This window comes from Phascolarctos cinereus, unplaced genomic scaffold, assembly GCF_003287225.1.
Source record: "Phascolarctos cinereus isolate Bilbo 61053 unplaced genomic scaffold, phaCin_HiC Scaffold_5;HRSCAF=322, whole genome shotgun sequence".
Lineage (NCBI taxonomy): Eukaryota > Metazoa > Chordata > Mammalia > Diprotodontia > Phascolarctidae > Phascolarctos > Phascolarctos cinereus.
In genome coordinates this window covers 369,750,697-369,765,202 of record NW_027555958.1, presented here as the reverse complement: position 1 = coordinate 369,765,202, position 14,506 = coordinate 369,750,697, and the positions used below count along the sequence as shown (strand labels likewise).

Sequence of the window (14,506 nt, the reverse complement as noted above, 5' to 3'; positions counted from 1 at the left end):
TACAAAACACTTTTCACACAAATAAAGTCAGATCTAAAAAACTGGAAAAATATCAGTTGCTCATAGGTAGGCCGAGCTAATATAATAAAAATGACAATTCTACCTAAATTAATTTACTTATTCAATGCCATACCAATCAAACTACCAAAAAACTATTTTATCGAGCTAGAAAAAATAATAACAAAATACATCTGGAAAAACAAAAGGTCCAGAATATCAAGGGAATTAATGAAAAGAAATACAAGGGAAGGCCATACCAGATCTAAACTGTATTATAAAGCAACAATCATCAAAATTACTTGATACTGGCTAAGAAATAGATCAGTGGATCAGTGGAACAGGTTAGGTACACAAGACATAGTAGTCAATTGCTATAGTAATATATTGTTTAATAAACCCAAAGACTCCAGCTTCTGGGATATGGACTCACTATTTGACAAAAACTGCTGGGGAAACTGGAAAACAGTGTGGCAGAAACTAGGCATGGACCATCATCTTACACTGTATACCAAGATAAGGTCAAAATGGGTACACGATTTAGATATAAAGGCTGATACTATAAACAAATTAGGAGAGCAAAGAATAGTTTATCTGTCAGATCTATGGAAAATGGAAGAATTTATGACCAAACAAGACACAGAAAACATTATGAAATGCAAAAAGGATAATTTTCATTACAACAAATTAAAAAGGTTTTGCACAAACAAAGCCAATGCAACCAAGATTAGAGGGGAAGCAGAAAACTGGGAAAAAAGTTTTACAGCCAGTATTTCTAATAAAGGCCTCATTTCTAAAATATACAGAGAACTCTGTCAAATTTATATGAATACAAATCATTCCCCAACTGATAAATGGTCAAAGGATACGAACAGGCAGTTTTCAGATAAAAAAAATTAAAGCTATCTATAGTCATACAAAAAAAATGCTCTAAATCACTACTGATTAAAGAAATGCAAATTAAAACACTTCAAGCTACTACCTCACACCTAACAGATTGGCTAGTATGACAAAAAAGGAAAATGATAAATGTTGGAGAAGATGTGGGAAAATTTGAACATTAATGCACTGTTGTTACAGTTGTGAACTGATCCAACCATTCTGGACAGCAATTTGGAACTATGCCCAAAGGGCTATAAAACTATGTATACCCTTTTACCCAGCAACACCACTTTTAGGTCTCTATCCCAAAGAGACCATAAAAAAAGGAAAAGGACCCACATGTACAAAAACATTTATAGCAACTCTTTTTGCGGTGGTCAAGAATTGGAAATTGAGGGGATGCCTGTCCACTGGGAATGGCTGAACAAATTGTAGTATATGAATGTAAAGGAATACTATTGTTCCATAAGAAATGATGAGCAGGCAGACTTCAGAAAAACCTGGAAAGATTTACGTGAACCGATACTGAGTGAAATGAGAAGAACCAGGAGAATGTTGTACACAGCAACAGCCACATTGTGCAATGACTAACTTTGATAGACTTAGCTCCTCTCAGCAATGCAAGGATCTAAGACAATTCCAAAAGATTCATAATGGAAAATGCTGTCTACATCCAGAGAAATAACTTAGGAGTCTGAATGCAGAATGAAGTATACTATTTTCTTTTTTCTTTTTTGCTTCTTCCTTCGTGGTTTTTTCCTTTGGTTCTAATTCTTCTTTACAACATGACTAATGTGGAAATGTGTTTAACATGATTATACATGTATAGCCTATATCAGATTGTACACAGTATTGGGGAGGGGGAAAAAATTTAGAACTCAAAATCTTATAGAAGTAAATGTTAAAAACTAAAAATAAATAAATTAATTTTTTAAAAAAGAAATTATCAAGGAAAACTGCCCTTATATTCTAGAACCAGAGGGTAAGATAGAAACTGAAAGAATCCACCAATCACCTTCTGAAAGAGATACCAAAATGAAAACTCTCAGGAATATTATGGCCCAATTACAGATCTCCCAGATCAGTGAGAAAATACTGCAAGCAGCCAAAAAGAAACAATTCAAATATCATGGAGCCCATCAGGATACACAAGATTTCACAGCTTCTACATTAAAGGACTGGAGGGCTTGGAACATGATATTCCAGAAGGCAAAAGAGCAAGGATTACAACCAAGAGTCAGCTGTCCAGCAAAATTAAGTATAATCCTTTGGGGGAGGGGATGGAAATTCAATGAAATAGAGGACTTTCAAGCATTCCTGATGAAAAGACCAGAGCTGAATAGAGAAATCTGACTTTCAAATGCAAGATGCAAAAGAAGCATAAAAAAGTAAACAGGAAAGAGAAATTATGAAGGATTTGATAAGGATAAACTGTTTATATTCCTACATGGGAAAATGATATTTATTTACTCCTAAAAACTCTCACTATTAGGGAAATTAGAAGGAGTATACATAGACAGAAAGGAGAGGTTTGAGTTCAATGTGATGGTATAATTAGCCTAAAAAAATAAAATTGAGGAAAGAGAAAGAAGAATGCACTGGATGAAGGGGAAAGGGAGAGGTAAAATGGGATAAATTATCTTACATAAAAGAGGCCTGAGAGAGATTTTACAATGGAGAAGAAAATGGGGGAAGCAGGGAGGGTAGCACATGAACCTTATTCTCATTGGAATTGGCTCAAAGAGAGAATAATATACACACTCAGTGGGTGGGAGGGAAAGTTGATAAAAGGGAGGGCAATTTTGGAGAGGTAAAAGTCAGAAGCAAAACACTTCTGAGAATGGACAGGGTAAAAGTAAAGTGAGTAGGATAAACAGGTGGAAAATAGAATGGAGGGAAATACATAGTTGGTAATCATTACTTCAAAAAAAATTTTTACAATGGGTTTCTCTGATAAAAACTTCATTTCTCAAACATATAGAAAACTGAGTCAAATTTATAGAAATAAGAGCCATTCCTCAATTGACAAATGGTCAAAGGATATGAACAGGTAGTTTTCAGACAAAGTAACCAAAGTTATTTATAGTCATATTTTAAAAAATGCTCTAAATCACTACTGATGAGAGAAATGCAAATTAAAACAACTTTGAGCTACTACCTCACACCTGTCAGATTGGAAAATGAAAAGGAAAGACAGAAAAGTAAAATGACAAATGCTGGAGGGGATGTGAGAAAATTAAAACACTAATATACTATTGGTGAAGTTGTATACTGATTCAACCATTATGGAGTACAATTTGGAATTATGTTCAAAGGGCTATAAAATCATGCATACCCTCTGACCAAGCAATACCACTAGTAGGTCTGTATCACAAAGAGATAAAAAAAAGAAAAGAAAAGGACCTATGTGTACAAAAATATTTACAGCAGCTCTTTTAGTGGTGGCAAAGAATTGGAAATTAAGGGGATGTCCATCAATTGGGGAATGGCTAAACAAGTTGTATATGATTGTGATAGAATTCTATTGTGCTTTAAGAAATGATAAGCAGAGTGCTCTCAGAAAAACATGGGAAGACTTACATGAACTGATGCAAAATGAAATAAGCAGAATCAGGAGAACACTGCACATAGTAACTGCAACATTCTATGATGATCTCCTATGAATAACTTAGCTATTCTAAGACAATTCTGTAGAACTTATGATAAAAGGTGCTGTCCATCTCCAGAGAAAGAACTGACACACCCTGAATGTAAATCAAAGATACTTTTTCTTTACTTTCTTTATTTTTCTCAGGGTTTTTTCTTTCATCTGTGTTTTCTTTCACGGAATGACTTACGTGGAAAGTGTTTTGCATGACTGCTCATGTATAACCTATCTCAAATTGCTTGCCTTCTCAACTGCGGGTCACAGGGAGAGTGGGAGAAAGGGAGAGGGAGGGAGGGAGGGAGAGAGAGAGAAAGAAAGAGAGAGAGAGAGAGAGAGAGAGAGAGAGAGAGAGAGAGAGAGAGAGACAGAGAGAATATGGAACTCAAAATCTGCGAAAAAAGAACGTTAAAGTTTTTACATGTAATTGGGAAAAATAAAATATTAAATAAGATTTAAAAAGTTTTTTCCTGAGATCAAGTCTAAATTTGACACTGTCATTTGTACACATTGCTCCTGGCTTTTTCTTCTGAAGACAAACAAAAATATAATTTCTCTTCCATATAACAGCCCTCTAAAAACTTGAACACAGGCATCATGTCTCCCCATGCTTACCTCCCAGTCTTCTCCATGTCTAAAATCCCCAGTTGTTTCAACTGATTTGTCTATGACACGGACTGCAATCTCTTCGTCCTTCTTGTTGCCCTCCTCCGGATGTTCTTCGGTTTATTAATGTCCTTCTTCAACTGTGGTGCCTAGAAATGAATGTGATCTTCCAGATGCAATCTGACTAGGAAGAGTACAGAGGGACTATCCACTCCTAACTCCGGAAACTGCAGCTCTCTTAAAACTGCCCCAGATCATATTGTTTTGGCTGTCATATAACATTACTGATTCACTGAACTTGCAGTGCACTAAAAGCGCTAGATTTTGTTTTTGAAAAACCATAAACAATGCCTCTTACCTTGTACTTGTATAGCTGACTCTTTGAACCTCAAATGTAAGACTTTATATTTATACCTACTGAATTTCATAATTTAATTCAACAAACACTAAGTACCTATATAGAAAGCCTTATATTAGAGGTTAGGAAAGAAGTAAACACAAGTATCTTTGTTCAAAACATAAGAACAGAATCTTTTCTATGAAGGCTGGATAAAGTTACATTACTCCTAGGAATCAGATTCAAAGAGGAAACAGATACTGTCACTGTATGTAAAGAAACCCCTTGGAATATTACTTTATCCTTGCCAAGGAAGTAAAAGCAAAATAAATTAAAAAACTAGAGCACTGCTATCTATTATGGGAGATATGAAGCTGAACCAGAACATTACAGTAATTGGGGCAATATTCAGGTCAGGAGAAGAGTAATCCTCTTTAGGGGTAGAGGAAGCTGATGTTGGAGACTAGAAGAGAAGGATGGAATCCAAAGAATAGTGAGTGTTACCAGAAGCAGGGGCTGAGACAAGAGGTAGGCCAATTGCAAATCAGGGATAAAAGCCAAGGGAATCTGTTGAAAAACAGGAAGCTGTTACAAAAGGAGTGCAAAGTCTACAATCTGTCGACTCAAGTTGCTTACATGGATGTTAGGTCTTTTTTATTCTGGAGGCATCCATACCCTCCTTGATGGTCCCTTGTTAGACCTCCTACTCTGGCAGCTCCTAAAACTAAGAATCTAAAATAGCTACAGATCAAAGTACCTGCATCCCATCTACAGTCTCTGGAAAAAGGCATTAAACAATTTAAAGGATTTCAAGGAAATATTTATTTTCTATAATCAACAGTAAGCACAGCTATCTTTCTCTGTCCATGTTTAAATCTTATGTCAGGTACTGTTTAAAGCAGATATCCCTAGTTCAGAATACTAGATGGTTCCCTATCATCTATCCCTATAAAAGCTATAATCATCATCAAACATTTATTATCTACTAGATGCTGGACGCTGGGAATACAAAGTATAGTATGCCAAACTGATATTCCTAAAGCCAAAGTTTGACCATGTCATTCCCCTGTTCTAGCAGTTCCCTTCTACCTCTCAGATAAAATACAAACTCCTGTTTGACATTTAAATAGTCTCTTACAGTTTGGTCCCAGCTTTCCTCTCCATGTTTACTGCACATTACTTTCACATTTTGGCTCAGCCAAAATGGCCTTTTTTGCTGCTCCTCACACACAATGTTCCATCTCCCATCTTTGTACTAACATGGAGATGCTTGGAATGCACTATCAAATCTCCGCCTCAAAAAGTTTCTAGCTTCCTGGAGGTGTTTAGCTGAGGTCCTACAAAAAACTGACTCAGATTCCACCATATGCTAGTACTCAACTTCCAGAAGTTACTTTGTAACTACTTTATGCACATATATATGTATGTATATATGTACATGCAGTACATTTTCTGTGAATATTGCTTTCCCCAAATAGAATGCAAGTTCTTTGAGTCAATCAATCAACAGGCATTTATTAAGCACCTACTATATGTTAAGCATTTTGCTAGTGATTCAAAGATAAAAACAGTCCTTGCTCTCAAGGAGTTGACATTCTGTGGGCATGTAAGTGACACACACATCTATAATAGATACAAACCATATACAAAATAAATGCATTTGTAGGCAGCACGAAGTATTGGATATATAGCTGTCTTCTGAGTCAGAAATACATGAAATCAAGTTCAAAGTCAAATAGGGGCTGTTACCTTGAGCAAGTCACTTAACTTTTTTGTGTCCCCAGGCCACTCAGACTACAGATTGCAGGTGCCACACCGCACTGGTTGTAGACATTCCTCAACATGAGTTCCCTTTTATAGAAGCAGCTAAGTGGTGCAGTGGATAGAACACTGGGCCCAAGGTCAGCAAGTTGTTGTTATTCAGTTGTGTCCAACTCTTCACGAACCCTTTTTGGGTTTTCCTGGCAAAGATACTGGGGTGGTTTGCCCTTTCCTTCTCCAGCTCATTTCCAGATGAGGAAACTGAGACAAACAAGTTTAGGTAACTTGTCCAGGGTCACACAGCTAGTAAGTATCTGAGGACAGATATGCACCCAGGTCTTTTTGATTCCAGACCCAGCACTCTATCCACTGTGCCACAAAGCTGCTCTTGGCAGTCAGGAACATTCGAATTCAAATCTGGCTTCAAACACTTAATAGTTGTGTGACCCTGGACAAATCAGTTCATCTCTGCCTGCTTCAGTTTCCTCAACTGTAAAATGGGGGGTGATAGTAATAGCATTACCTCACAGAGTTATGAGGATCAAACAAGAAAAATATCTGCAAAGCATTTAGCACTGGCACACAGCAGGTACTTAATAAATGCTAATTCCTTTCCCTACACCAATGAAATCACAGATGCAGTCCCACCCTCCCCCCCCAAAGGAAAACCCAACAATGTAAACACATGGGAATATGTGGGATGGGAGCAGGAAAGACAACGTAGAGAGTGGTGCCTTAAACTGAGCTTTGAAAAAATTTAGGAATTCAAACAGGTAGTGTATGTTCTAGGCATGCAAGGAAACCTATGCAAAGGAATGGAGACAGAAGATGGAATTCTGTGTGTGAGCAACAAACATCAAGTGGCCTAGTGTAGATGGTTCATGGAATGTATGAACATGAGTAATATGTAGTAAATTGGGGATGGGGGTGAAGAGTAGAACCAGATTGTGAATGGCTTTAAATGCCAAATACAGGGATTTGTATTTGACCTGTTGTTTATCCTTTCTCATGACATCGGGGGATGGTGTCTTGATTTACAAGTGAATTGGATTTAAGTGAGGCAGAGTTGCACAGTCATCAGCCTCATGCTCTCTTCCAGAGTCACTGAAGTCCAGTGACAAGACAAAAGTCAAAATTACTGCCAATGGTCTGGGATACAGTGGATGACCTTGACATCTTTGATGCCTGACAAAGCTCAAAGTGTTCCAAAACAGCTTCTTCAGCCGCCTTCATGGCTATTAGAACAAAATTGTTCTCATCCACCCATTCCCCAGGAAGTGTTCACATACTTGGGGTGGCTATCCCCCTAACTCACCCACAGGTTTGAGACCTGTAGGTTACCCTCAACCTGGTTTAGCCCATCTGCTGAGTTGTTATTGCTGTATATCTGATGAGCCCGTCCACTGTGCATGCTACAGCTTCTTGGAGCCAGTTAGGAGTTGAGTGAAAGGTGGACATCAAAGGTGGATGAGTAGCCCTGAAAACAGCTCAGTAAGCCCTCACACCAGAGATGCTAGTCCCTCCTAAACACCCCATACACCCCTAGCTGTGTATCTGAGGTCTATTTAACCCTAGAGTTTGTAAAAAGAAGCTACTTGTACCTTCTCAGACGAGATAGTGACATATTAAGACCTGTACTTTAGGATACACTACTTTGGTAGCTGTGTGAAAATGGATTGGAAGACCAACAGGAGGCTATTGATATAGTTTAGGAGCTGATGAGGGTCTAAAGTAGGATGGCAGTTGTGACTGTAAAGGAGGGGATAAATGTGAACTGTGGGGGTAAATCAAAAGACTAAATATATATGGGGAAATGGATGAGGGAGAAGAAACAGTCAAGTAGGAATCTAAGGCTGTGAAATTGTGTGACTAAAAGGATGGCTGTACTCCCAAAGGTACCATAGGGAAGTTAGGTAGAGGGATGAATTTGGGGGAAATGATGAGTTCTGTTTTGGACATGATTAAAATGAGATGCTAATAGGACATTCAGCTGGAAAAGTCCAATAGACAGTTGCTGGTCTGGGTAGAACTCAACAGAAAGTAGGGCAAGAGCTATTGTTTTTGTCTGAGGCCCAGCAGGTAGTAGGATGCCCAGCATATACGTGCTTAATAAATACTTGTTGAATGAATAAAGACACCATCCATTCTCTCAAGAAGTTTTAAATTTAGCTGGGCATGTAAGACATTAATAATCCAGAAAATTAATGCTACCAGGTTTTGGAGGAGGGAGAGAGCATTTTTAAATGTAACATAAAGAAGATGCAGTCACCAGACTGAGTTTGAATACCTTGACTCCAGTCTTGGTTCTGCCACAAACTTGTGGCCTTGAGCAAATCCCTTAACTTCCCTGAGTTCCAAGTTCCCCTTGGAAAAATAAAGAGACTCTATATAGGTCTCTAAGGTCTCCTCTAGTTCTATGATCCTTCGCTTCAGTCTAAAAGTTACTGAGTGGTGCCCAAAAGACTACAGCTCTGTCTCAAGGGGCTTAACGTAGGCAACCTGATGTAAGAGTACATTGTCTCAGTCATTTTCTTGACCCCTTTGTCAGTAATCTTCTTACTATTCTTTTGCACATTCATGTACTCTAACTCCCAAACTGGACTAATTGCCGTTCCTGAAATATGTCCTTTTTGTATCTATAAACTGTCCTTAATGTTATCCCCTCCACTTTGCATAGTGTCCATAGTAAAAATTCTTCAAGGCCCAGACAAAATACCATCTCCCTCAAGCTTTCCCTGATTCCCCTAACCAGATGTAAAACTTAGTTCCTCTAGTTTCATAACACTTTTTGTCTCTCTCATATAACACTTAACACATTTTCCCTCCTATTATAGTTGCTGTGCTATCTTATCTCTTTTCCTAAACTATAAATCCCTTGAGAGTAAGGACTATGATTTATATATCTTGGTGTAGCACACTGCCTTCCATGTAAGAACTTAATATTTGTTTGAACTTAATTGCAGGTCCCCACTGTATAAAACAGACAAAATGACTTATACATAATGGTCAATAAATATTTATTGTTGAATGAGTTAGCGAATATTAAAAGACCCTTGCCATGAAGCAATTAGAGACTCTTGCGATGTAAAACTTGGATAGAATCAGAATTGCTAGAGCCACTTTGAGTCTTTTTGTGGCATATACTTAAGGATGGCACAGTAAAGACACTTGGAACACATATGTGTACAGAATCTGCATGAGAGCACCTGTTCTGCTTTGTTTGCAGACAAAGGATGTGGGAGTGCCCAGTCCAGCAAGATTGGGCAAGCTATGTCACCGTACCTTTTTAGTTAGCTCTGAGATCCTAAACCATCCGACTGCTGAAAGGTTTATCTTTGACGACTTAGCTCAACTATATTCTCCAAAAAACCTAAGTAACTTTTCTCCTTTTCATACCTTACATAGCATTTTATGCTTAATACATTCAGCACTATATTTATTACACAGCGTTGTATATCAGTGTTTTTGCTCCCTGAAGCATTATGAATTAAATCAGAGGTGATGTCTTATTTCCAGTAAAACGTTACTCCATGAGTGTTGGAACTGTTTTCATTTTTCTTTGTATCCTCAATCCCAAAGTGTCTGGGAAATTTCTTACAACTTATCCTTGTTGAATTGAATCTTTGTATCGTCTATAAACCCTAGAACCTACCACATTTAGCAGGTTCTTAATATAGAAGCAACCTTCTTGTGTTAAATTAGGCTACCTCTATGAAAAGGGGATATTTTCCATTAGAATTCAAAACACTTATACATAAAAATAATCTTTCTAGGAAATTATATCTAGATCAAAAAATTAAAACTTCATTTACAAATTATTCTGATACCACTGAGTTTGACCAGTATGAGCCAATTTTCCCAAGGTCTTATTAAAAATTACTGTCAAGGTTCTAGAGTGTCAGAGCTTGAATTCCAAACCCTTAAGTCCAGAAGAGCTTCAAAGTCCAAAACCTTTGGAAGATTCCTCTTCACTCCTCCCCCAATCTAGGAAAAAACAAAGCTTTTATCAAAACACTGATAATGCTCGCGTGAATCCTTTCCTTTTTCACCTACTCTACGAAATAGTCAAGGAGTGGAGGTGTGTGAGTAGGAACGAGATACACTGACGGGCATTCTCCCACGCTGTTTTCTTTTGCCTGGCGTAACTTCTTTCATCACTTTGAGCCGACACCTCAAAGGGTCACTTCAGGACTGAAAAACACCTCCAGAAAACAGCTCTTTCTTCACTTCTAGATTAGGGCTACACCCCGACTCCTCATCTCACTGCCTTCCTCCAACTGGCTTGTCTGTAAAGGACTGACTCTGAGCCAACAGGGCTGGGAGCCTTTCCAAATCTTATCTTCCCCCTTTCTCAGTCACTCCATAAATATTAAATAACAAGAAGAAAAAAACGAAAGGAGTGAGGAAGAAGAGAGAAAAGAAGGAAATCCAGACAACACACAACCGAGTGACCCAGCCCAGAAACACCTTCTCACCTTCCTCGGCCTCCAGGTGTAGGACCCGGCAAAAGGCTTAACAAAATGAATAAGATCTCACTTTGGGGGGTAGTTGTTGGCTTAACAGGAGAGCGAGCGGAAGGAAGCCTATCCTTCTCACGGGCTGAGGCTCAGGACCCAGACCCAGTGAGGAGCAAATGGAAGCTGGACGGTTGTGGCTCAGCCCGCAGAGAAGCCCCGGGGTCGGGAACTGGACCCCATAGCATCCATCCGGGAACAGATGGGGCTGCACGGCAGACCACCTCCCAGTCTCCTCCCCACCCCACCCTCGGCGCTCCGCCTGCGCGGCTGAAGCAGCCTCTCCCACCTCCTCCTCCAGACTGAAGGCGGCCGTCTCACGGACCTCCCTTCCCTTCGACTGACCCGAGTTCCTTCCGCCCCAGCGACTGCAAAGAGTCCCGCCCCCGCCCCTGCCCCCCAACTCCACCTTCAACTCGGGTGGCAAACGCGAGCCCCCAGCGCGCCTCCTTCTCCATGTAAGGGCGCCAGAGCAGCCCTCGCCTGGCCCGGCCCCGCCCCGCCCCGCCCGTGGCTTTGCCCGGCCTGGCTTGGGGGCCGGCCAGAGCCTTCTCCAGGAGCTGGGCTTTCCCTTTCCTACCTTCCTTTCCCAGCTCTAGCCACCCGCCGCCCCCTCCCCCGCCAGCAGCCGGATCCTCCCCGCGGGGCGGAGTGATACCAGTCGCGGTGGCGGCGGGGAGGGAGGTCGAGGAGCCAGGCCAGCCGGGGGCCCCGGGGGCGGAGGCAGGGGAGGGGAAGCGAGGGGAGGCGGGACAGGGGCGGGTTGTTATGAGGCGACTGCGCTACTGCCTGACCGGGGCGGTTATGGCGGCTCCACATTAACACCCTCCTCCTCCTCCTCCTCCTCCTCCTCCTCCTCCTCCTCCTCCTCCTCTCCTCCTCCTCCTCCTCCTCCTCCTCCTCCTCCTCCTCCTCCTTCCTCCTCTCCTCCTCCTCCCTCCTCCTTCTCTCCTCCTTCCTCCTCCTCCTCCTCCACCTCCCCCTCCTCCTCCTCCACCTCCCCCTCCTCATCCTCCTTCCATTCCTCCTCCTCCCTCTCCCTCCCTCACTCAGGAGCCCTCTCCCCCCTTCGTCCAGACGCCTACCTCTCCCCCCTCACCTCCTCCCTCCTCCCCCTTTCTACCATGCCGGGCATGATGGAGAAAGGGCCTGAATTCCTCGGGAAGAACCGCACGGCCAACGGCAACACCAAGAGCCCGGCCGGCAGCGGCGGCGGCGCTTCGTCCACCAACGGCGGGCTCCACTACTCGGAGCCCGAGAGCGGCTGCAGCAGCGACGACGAGCACGGTGGTAGCCTCGAACTCCTCCCCGCCAGCCCTCTCGCTCCCCCCTCCCCTCCCCCTTCTTCACTCCCTCCCCCAACCCCTCCCCCTCCCTATTCCCTCCCCTCGGAGCCCGGGCGCTGCGGTAGCCTCGAACTCCCGGTGCAGTGCAGCCGCAGCAGCAGCACCCACCGCGACCCCCTCCTCCACTCCTCTCCCCCCCATTAGTCGTCCCTCCCCACCCCAGGCCCCCTCATTTGCATCTGTTTCGCCAGGGGCTTGGAGTTATTTTCCCACCCACCACATTCCTTCTTTCTAGTCTTCTACAATTTTAATTTTTATTAAGTGCTTTTTTCTTTTTCTTTTTCTTTTTAAAAAATATTTTATTTATTTATTTTTGTATTGCTTTGCAGATGTTGGGATGAGAGTCGGCGCTGAATACCAAGCTCGGATCCCTGAATTTGATCCTGGTAAATATCTCGGTATTTGCTTAAAAAAAAAATCCTGGCTCCTTTTTTTTCCCTGTTATATTGACTTTGGGATGGAATAGATGAGAGTGGGAGTGGGAGGGGGGCGTCTCTGGGATAGCTGGCTAAAGTGGATGTTGTAGGAGGGTGGGGAAGGGATGGGTTAGGCGTCTTCTGTCTGGGAGGCTGTCAGGGTTGGAGGGGTTGTAACACAGAAGGCTTATAGGCAGAGGGGTGTGAAAGCTGTGCCTTGCAAGGTTAACATGGTTCCCATTGGAGGCCACTTGAAGGATCTGTACTCCACCCAAGAAGCCCAAGCAGGTCTGGGTGAGAGGAAGGGGGAAACATCTTTTACCCAGTAGAGAAGCATCTGAATTGGTGGGTGAAAGGGTGTTTAAGGCAAAGCCTCCAAGTGTGCTTTGGGGAGGAGGTGCCGCAATTCAGAGAGTATGAGGAATTAGTGTAGGGGGGAAAAAAAAAGAAAAAAATACAAATATATTTTTTGCTTAATAACCTGCCACTGGCAAGGAAAGGGATGTGTTCTGCAAGGGCGGTGAATTACTGCTTGGCTACTGTCACCCTGCTGAGTCGGAAGGCAAGCTCTGAGCTGAGTGCAGACAGGGTTTTTTTTTTCTTTTTGCAAGGTGGAGTAGCCTCGGTAGAGGCGCCTCTGCAGACTCTTAAGAGCTGCCGAGAGGAGGGGAAAAGGGGGTGGGGAGACGCTAGAGGCACACCTCGTCTGCTAGTCAGCCCTAGGAAGTCAGACCACAGGACGGTGGCTGCAGCTGCCAAGGAGACATTTTCTCAGTGAGCAGCCAGGTTCTAGCGCCCTTTGCCAGCCCAGCTTGCGGGCTCCCAGTCTACTTTTCTCCAAATAAGCTCCATGGTGGTCACGGGATGTCAGCTGGGAAGGGGATTGGATGAGAGTTCCTCATGTGGAGACTCCCTTGTGAGAGCCTCTTGATGGGGATCACATTTTTTCTCTCGACCCCCTGTAGTTTAAGACTGAGGACAGATGATTAATTAAGAGGTCATTTAGTTACAGTGTTATCATTTTTCTTCTTAATTCACTGCTTTTAACTTGTATTAAGTCTGGATGGCATCCTTTTAAGTTATTTTATTCCTATACAACTTATTTTCATTTTCTTGATGAAATGATGTATTTTACTTGGTCCAAATAAACAAGAAGGATGTTTAGGGCGGTCTTTGTGGTTGTCCTGGACCTTCTTCAAGTAGGTATACTCCCTAGCCCCTTCCTGTACTAGGCCAGTATACATTGATTAGGTCCCATTTAAATTGATAAGGTCATTGAAGGTCACTTAGTTTTTCCCAAAGCAGATAGAAAAAGAGATGTATCGTATTTGTGACCGAAAAACTATAATGTATTTTCTATGTACAGCTGCAAAAATAGTTGAACCAAAGTGCTGTCTTCATTTCTGTTGTCATTTAAGTGACACAGAACTATCAAATACTATTTGATGTACAGTGTATGTATATGATGTATACCATAAGTCTTCTGAAGCTATGTTAAGTGCTTTGTGAGAGTGTAGCCTTCTTTACTTGTGCAACTGGTAGCTGTGCATTTAACATTACTACCTGATAAAGTCCAACTTGCAGTTACTAAGGGTACTTCATTTGCTTTGCCTGTCAGAATGCCCTTGGAGAGGTTAAAGAATGTGTCTACCTCCTTTTACACACTTAGCCAGTTTAATGTTTTCTGCTTCCTTTAAGTTGATAAAGGGGTTTTCTTTAAGGTAATATATCCCCTGAAACCAGAATCATTACATAAATTCTTTAACATGGATGTCTGTTAATCAAATAGATTTTGACTTGTAAACCACTTAAATAATTTTATTCTCCTTTCTGATCAGGTTTATGAGGCATCATCTCTTTGAAAGCCACACTTCATGCCGGAACAAAGCCGTGCATGCCAAGGACTGATTACTGTAAAGAATTTATTTAAAAATAGAAAAAGAAATCTTAACTGCATTTCAAAACAGCCATAGTTATTTGAGGGTACAAACTTAGTGGGTTGT

General features: G+C 41.8%; 1 protein-coding gene and 1 long non-coding RNA gene across 5 annotated transcripts in view; one reads left to right on the top strand and one right to left on the bottom strand.

Annotated features, from left to right (window-relative positions):
• Window positions 1-9,227: 9,227 nt before the first annotated feature.
• LOC110222743 (uncharacterized) lies at window positions 9,228-11,127 on the bottom strand. The gene is made up of 2 exons (XR_002328479.2): window positions 10,703-11,127; window positions 9,228-10,211 (listed from the first exon to the last, which is right to left on the bottom strand). It is a non-coding gene; the product is annotated as an uncharacterized LOC110222743 (long non-coding RNA).
• Window positions 11,128-11,679: 552 nt separating this feature from the next.
• The window catches only part of RCOR3 (REST corepressor 3), a 53,366-nt gene continuing 50,539 nt past the window's right edge, over window positions 11,680-14,506 (top strand). The window contains exons 1-2 of one of the 4 annotated variants that reach the window (XM_021007844.2): window positions 11,680-12,031; window positions 12,417-12,473. In XM_021007844.2, coding sequence (XP_020863503.1) covers window positions 11,866-12,031; window positions 12,417-12,473 — 223 coding nt within the window. In that variant the 5' untranslated portion in view covers window positions 11,680-11,865. The remainder of the gene's footprint in view (window positions 12,032-12,416; window positions 12,474-14,506) is intronic. The other 3 variants (XM_021007845.2, XM_021007842.2, XM_021007843.2) reach the window with 3 other exon arrangements.